Here is a 6,441-nt window from a genome sequence, read left to right as displayed (position 1 = left end):
CCTCTTCATCCGCAGGAACCACGCGCACCAGTTCAGCAGCACCACACGGGTCTGACAGGAAAAATAAACTACTAAATAACAGTTTTCCTGACAGCGGAATTAATCACGATCATATTAAAATCAGACAGGTGGGTTCATTTATACGGCAAGAAGACAAGCAGCTGTGAGATCCTCACCCATTTTGGCATTTTTCCTCCATCGGGGTCATGGTAGTGGTATTGTAAAACCCAGACGGTGGCTATCACAGACAGGCCAACAATAACCATGGTGGTGGCAAAATACTGAGCTAGTCAAAGGATAGAGAGAATTACATTTAACAACAAAGAAAAATTCACTAAAACAGGTTCAGAGACTAAATAAAAGCAAAATCTATTTACAGTAACACAAACTTTTTTGACTAAATACTAAAACGTGCACAGAAACTCACTTATTGTAAGGCAACAGTTGTGTGGCTACTCATAAATTTCTCTTGTAAATGCAGAATATTTAAAAAAATGAACCATGGTACTGTAATTCTTTTCAAATCTAAAGATTGGTACCATATTAATGGCATCATACATTAATTTCAATAAGGTGGCATATAACCCAGAATACTACCTGATTATCATCTGATACCATTGTTGTACTTTGTTAACCCCAAAGATTTTTTATATTTACCTTTGTTTTCACAAATTGATGTAAATGTGAAAAACAAGCACCCTTTAGCATACTTTTTTACTGAAAGAATATTTAAAAGAATATAATTACGTGCCAACTCAATGTGATTTTTTCTGACTCTTAATTGAAATTGCGATTGAAATATTCTAAGTTATATTAATGTAAAACTAATTTAGCTGAACATTAGGTATTTTAGACCTGCTTAAGAAGGACTTAACACTACAACTAATCAAGTCAATACATTAAAATATATACATTAAAGCACAACAAAAAGTTATTAAAGCTATTTAAATTGTACTTTTATATTTTAAAACTTCACATTAATACAAGCGCTATCCCAGTAGTTTTTTACTGCAAACATTCTCCTTTTACAGTTCTCCTTTTTAGTTATAAGGCTATGCAAAATGGTTGGATCAAATGATTAGAACGTATCACTTCATTACGTTCAGTCAATCACACATCTGATATCATTGTTCATCACAGGTTAGACTTACCTATTAAAGGCACAGAGTCCGATGTTGCGGGCATTATCTCTGCTACCAGAAGCATGAACACTGTCAGAGAGAGGAGGACCGTGATGCCTGACAATGAAAACATATATATTACTTCATAGTTGTACATGTGACAGACGCATATTCACATGAAACCATAAACCCATAAAACAGATAAAGTGGAAACCAAGGCTTGCTGGTGCAAGAGCTTTTTTAATAAAACTTTTGATGGTTTTAGCATGGACATGCTACTGTTTAAAGACACACAAACACGCTGATGTGAGGATGTAAGATATACTGCTACTGCATGAGTAAAGGAACGTATAAAACCTGTAGCAAACGGGTAGAGTTGGAGGAAGTGCAGGAGCTGTGAAGGACCAGCTTACAGTGAATAATGAACCAGGCTATTTCAAAGGTTAGCAAGCAAGCCTATTGGCTACAAAATCATCAGAGGCCAATCTGCTTGTGCCCCACAGTAAATGATGTGATTGCTAATAGATTGCATGTAAAGGACCTATACAGTATCAGCCCAAGGCTTCAAGAGCTGCATGATTGAACTTAATATAGTATGTCAATTTCAAACTACCATTGCAAACTAAATCAGTATATTTCTACGAATCTGATATGTGGTTAGTGTCAAAAAATAGACCAATGAGAAATATTTACCTAAAGTAAAGAGTGACAACTAGTCCCAGTCTCCCCTACACAAGCAGCTACTATCAAAGTTGATCAAATTGAATGCAAAAAAGCAATTGGACTTAAACCTTAATTCGGTTACCAGAAAATATCTTCCTTAGTGCCCTAATTAGATTAAAAAAAATGAAGCAGAGCTGTATAAAATGAATCTTCAGTGTACTGTATCATACATAGTCGGCTAATTGCTGGTATTTAGAGTATTGATCTTGAGTCACTCACAGAGCAAAAGCCAATGACTCACTCTGTGGAAGGTAAGGTTGGCAGCCTCATCCCGCTAATACAATTTAGGAATGACAAAACGAAAAAATGAAATAAATTGTGTTCTGCTGTGACTTCAGGTTCAGTCTCTTCCAGGAGCGTTCCCTCATTCACTGTGGCAGCATCCCCTAAATCCAGCAGGCCAGATAAATAGAGGCATTTGGCCTTCAGAGCTCTCCGACTGCATTAATCACTGAAGCGATCTTTGGCAAGCCATCAATCTCACTACACGCCACTTACGGTAGCTTACAGGGATGTCGGCATAAATTGTGCACCTGTGCCAAAGTGAATTTCATATGATATTGGTTTTCACTAAGTCAGCAAAAAAGAAAAAAAAAAAAAAGAGGACGGAGAGGTTCACCCATGTGTGAAATAAAATTAATAATTTTTCTTAAAAGGCCAAACGTGACGTTTATGCTCTTCTGGTTATGACAGGGGCCGGCCGTGCTTGGCTCCCACAATAAACCTTTTTAAAGGTGAAGTGTTTTAAAAATTTCCATCAAAGTCTTGGTTTCCCAAAACGAGATAATTGCAGGCAAAGAAGTTGAAGGAAACATGACATTTCAAACTAATTCTAGATATGTAAATGCGCTCTTTGATGAATACGGTTCTCTAATATTAGCATGAAAGTGACAAAGACATCACTTTATAACCACGTCTCAGATTAGCATTTTAAAATGATGACAGAGGCACTAAGTGTGCAGCTCACCAAGAGAGATCTTCTCGCCTGAGTCAGCAGGCAGCAGGAAGACCAGCAGGGCTAGAGTAGAGATGAGCACACAGGGGATAAGCAGATTTAGACCGTAGTATAGCGTTCGTCTCCGCATGACCACCGTGAAAGTCACATCCGGGTATGGCTCCTTGCAGCAGTCATAGAATCTTTCATTCCTTCGACCTGGAACCTCTGGCGACATTAGAAATATAACTGTCAACATTAGAAAATGTATGTTTCGTGCAATAACCGTTCAACACTGTTACTGCATTCACATGAGCTTAAAATTGCCATAGTGCTGTTTCATATTTCATACCTTATGTAAAATAAAAAACAGATCACTTTTTTCACAGCATTACTCAACAATTTCTTCTCTTCCGTCGACATGAAATCAAAATTGACAAGTCTTAATTTTTAATGGAACATTGTAGTGTTTGTAGAAGTTAAACTACATATTATTATTATTAATATTATTATTATTATCAACTAATCAATACTTAACATGTTAGTTAACACATCAAAATGGCATACTTCTGTGAAGCCCAACAAAAGATTACTAAAGCATGATGCATTTTAGCAGTGTACTCTCATGATATTTTTTTCATTGCTGTTAACTACAAGTATACATATTTTTTTGTAATAGGCCAATATTTTGAGATTTTTAAGCACAATAGAGGTCAATGTTCAATCCAATTAAGCACGCTACTTTTTTACAAGGATAGGCTGTAAATAACAAAATACTGATAATGATTGCGAGAGACTTATGACTCTTCTTTTTGCAAATCTCTCGATATGCTATTTTATTATCAAATCTTGAATATTCGTTTTCTTTCAGCTGATCTGAGCCTGCGTACCTCAGTTATCCCGAAATAATGCTCTTTTGCGTGAGTACAGATCAGCGAGGCCATTGGAAGTTCATATTCAAAAAAGCGATATAAAACCTATTGGGACTGAAAGAAATCGGCTATATTTGATGATAATGTAGCGTTATGAGAGATTTACAAGCAATTTCAAGCAAAAGGCTGGTCACTTTTAACCTTGAACACCAAACTAGGTAGTGGATTTCAGAAGAGCGTAAGGGTTAATAATACAGATTATAATGTATAATGTATATCACCTTACCCACAAGGTCCCACTCTCCATTTGCAATATATCCTGTGATGTCAGCATCAATCATCTGCAGGTCCAGAGACCATCCCCCATATGTCCAGGAGCCAAACTTCAAATCACACCTCTGAAGATCAAAGGGGAACCAGCGAACATCGATATAGCAGGTGCTTTTGAATATCCCTGTGAACCAAAATTGTGAACTGACTGATACGGAACATTTTTAGCGGAGAGTAATAAAACAAATCTTCCTTAAAGCCCTTAAAGCCATAATAGTTAACAGCTATAACAAAAAAGACTTCGCATGAATCATCATAATTGAGTAATGTTACTTCGTCATATAGGAGAACTTTGATCATTCGGTTTCTATAAACCATAATGGTGATGAAAATGAACTTCAGGGGAACCGTTCAATAAGACGATCGTAAATTGAAGGTGCCAGTACTAAAGACATACACATGTAATTTAGCTCAGACCATTGGCTGTTTAATACATCATCTTCCCTCTATGTTTCATCGCTTTCTTTTGCCATAAAGCATAATACGCTTCCGACAGAGCTTTATGGAGGTTCAAGAAAAGGCAATCTCTTCGGTGTCACTAAAAAAAATTTAGTGCAAACTCACTGCCTGGACTACATCCACTCATGAATCAAATGTTTATCTCAGGATAGAGCTTCAGCTTTCACAGCAAGAAACAGACGGAGAAAAGTAAATGATGCAGTAGAGGAGAATGATGCACAGATCTCCATAAGGCGAACCTATAAGGAATATGTAGCTTTCCGTATTAGCATAATATCATATTTGCTGATTTTGCATAATAATGCATTAGTTTAAAGGTGCGCTACGCATCTTTGTCTTCTGTGTTGCAGGCCAAATGCTAAAGTGGTTTTGGATCGTACCGATACTTATTGACGCTGATGCAGCATCCTGCCAAAGGAAAGCTTTTTAGTTTGTCACACCATTGCATAAATACCCTATTTGTCAGTGATATAAATTTTACCTCCACAACCGAAAGTGTCCTATAATTGGACAGTTATCGAGATAAAGCGAGCAGCGATGTACATCTCAACTTGGCCGCCTTCACCAGTAATGGTAACTTTATATATTGAAACCGACTAAACTGACTTTCATTTTTGTAACATACCTATACTTTATCCTTCAACTGTGACTTAGTTCAGAGTCTGACTTCATTCTTCATTTTTACTTTTTAACTCTGATCTGAAAAAGGCTTTGATAGCAGTCCTCCTCTTGTAGAATAAAACTCTTTCTAGATCAAGTGGGAAAAAAATGGTGACAAACATCTGAAAAGTACCTGGCGGTAGGTATTGGCAGGCACCAGAGGAATTCACCAGCACATTAGTATGAAATGTGGCATCAAACCTTTCATCTGCACTGTGGAGAAGAATAATTTTTACTTAAAAAGAACACAACAATGATTTATGAACATCTCAGAGGGAACACTTCCGATTATTCCAATGCAAAGTAAATGCATTTCATCTACTCTGAATTATTTTGCACCACTAATGGCTGTGCAGTAAGTCCTGGATTTCAAGGAAATGACACATCAGAATTGCCTCGTGCCATGTTCAGGCTTATGTTCCAATTATGTAAATGTGTTTGTCTAAATTAACTCTCATTCAGATAATGGAGGCATGTTTGAGAATAAAGAATTCAGTCTGAGAAATTCCGGTAGACAAGACCAAACTGGGTCAGGCTGCTAAACCAACATAACCAAGATTCAACAAAATGATTGCTTTTTCGATAGTAAATATACCAGTGGATGTCGTTTTGATTCCATTTTAGTTTCCATTTAGCGATTCACTGACTTGATTCGTTTGACCTCGGTATATAATGGCAAACTCTTCATCTTCACTTGAAGCTAATTCTTTCTGCTACTGCTTTTTCAGCAGACATGGACAAATGAGGCCAAACCTTTGTTTTCCACGGAGTAGTGCAAACTCAGTGTCCATTTACCGTTACCAGCACTTTTTTTCCCAGGCAATTTACTAACTCAAAAAATCGTTCACAAACAGGTTTTAAACCTCTAAAGGTATATGCTTGCTTTCTATGGAACTCTTTGTTCTGATAAGCCAGTTATGCATATTTTAATTTATCGCTTACTCTATGTTGTGAAGACAACAAACCTGTTATACAGTAAGATGTCAGGCTTCCAGATCTGACTGTCAGGAAATCTTACATTCGTCACTCCGGGATATTCAGACATGTTCCACTGAAGATAGTAGTCATACCAGTACTAAAAGAAAGAGAAGATCACTACATCATTGTCAATCAGAAAAAAATCTATGTATATACTATACTATTAATCTCTGTATTGTGTTCTTCTTTAAATCTTAGATTTTTTAAACAATCATCAGAATCAAAAGAGGTTACATTGGGTCGAAATTTTATGAAGCTGTATACGTGAAACAATTTGTTATTCTGCGTTTAATACATTTTTAATGGAGCAAATTCAAATAAATGTAAATTAGATACAATTTATATTTACTGATGGCCTGCTGAG

General features: G+C 36.5%; 1 protein-coding gene across 1 annotated transcript in view; it reads right to left on the bottom strand.

The window, feature by feature from the left end:
- The window catches only part of LOC122347952 (neuronal acetylcholine receptor subunit alpha-7-like), an 11,539-nt gene that overhangs the window by 2,455 nt on the left and 2,643 nt on the right, over nt 1–6,441 (bottom strand). The window contains exons 4-9 of the mRNA XM_043243188.1: nt 6,065–6,174; nt 5,233–5,312; nt 3,937–4,104; nt 2,812–3,006; nt 1,152–1,238; nt 177–286 (exon numbers count right to left, since the gene is read on the bottom strand). Coding sequence (XP_043099123.1) covers nt 177–286; nt 1,152–1,238; nt 2,812–3,006; nt 3,937–4,104; nt 5,233–5,312; nt 6,065–6,174 — 750 coding nt within the window. The remainder of the gene's footprint in view (nt 1–176; nt 287–1,151; nt 1,239–2,811; nt 3,007–3,936; nt 4,105–5,232; nt 5,313–6,064; nt 6,175–6,441) is intronic.

This window comes from Puntigrus tetrazona, chromosome 1 (genome assembly GCF_018831695.1).
Source record: "Puntigrus tetrazona isolate hp1 chromosome 1, ASM1883169v1, whole genome shotgun sequence".
Classification (NCBI taxonomy): Eukaryota; Metazoa; Chordata; class Actinopteri; order Cypriniformes; family Cyprinidae; genus Puntigrus; species Puntigrus tetrazona.
The sequence above is the reverse complement of the archived record's forward strand: the minus strand, read 5'-3'. Positions and strand labels throughout refer to the sequence as shown.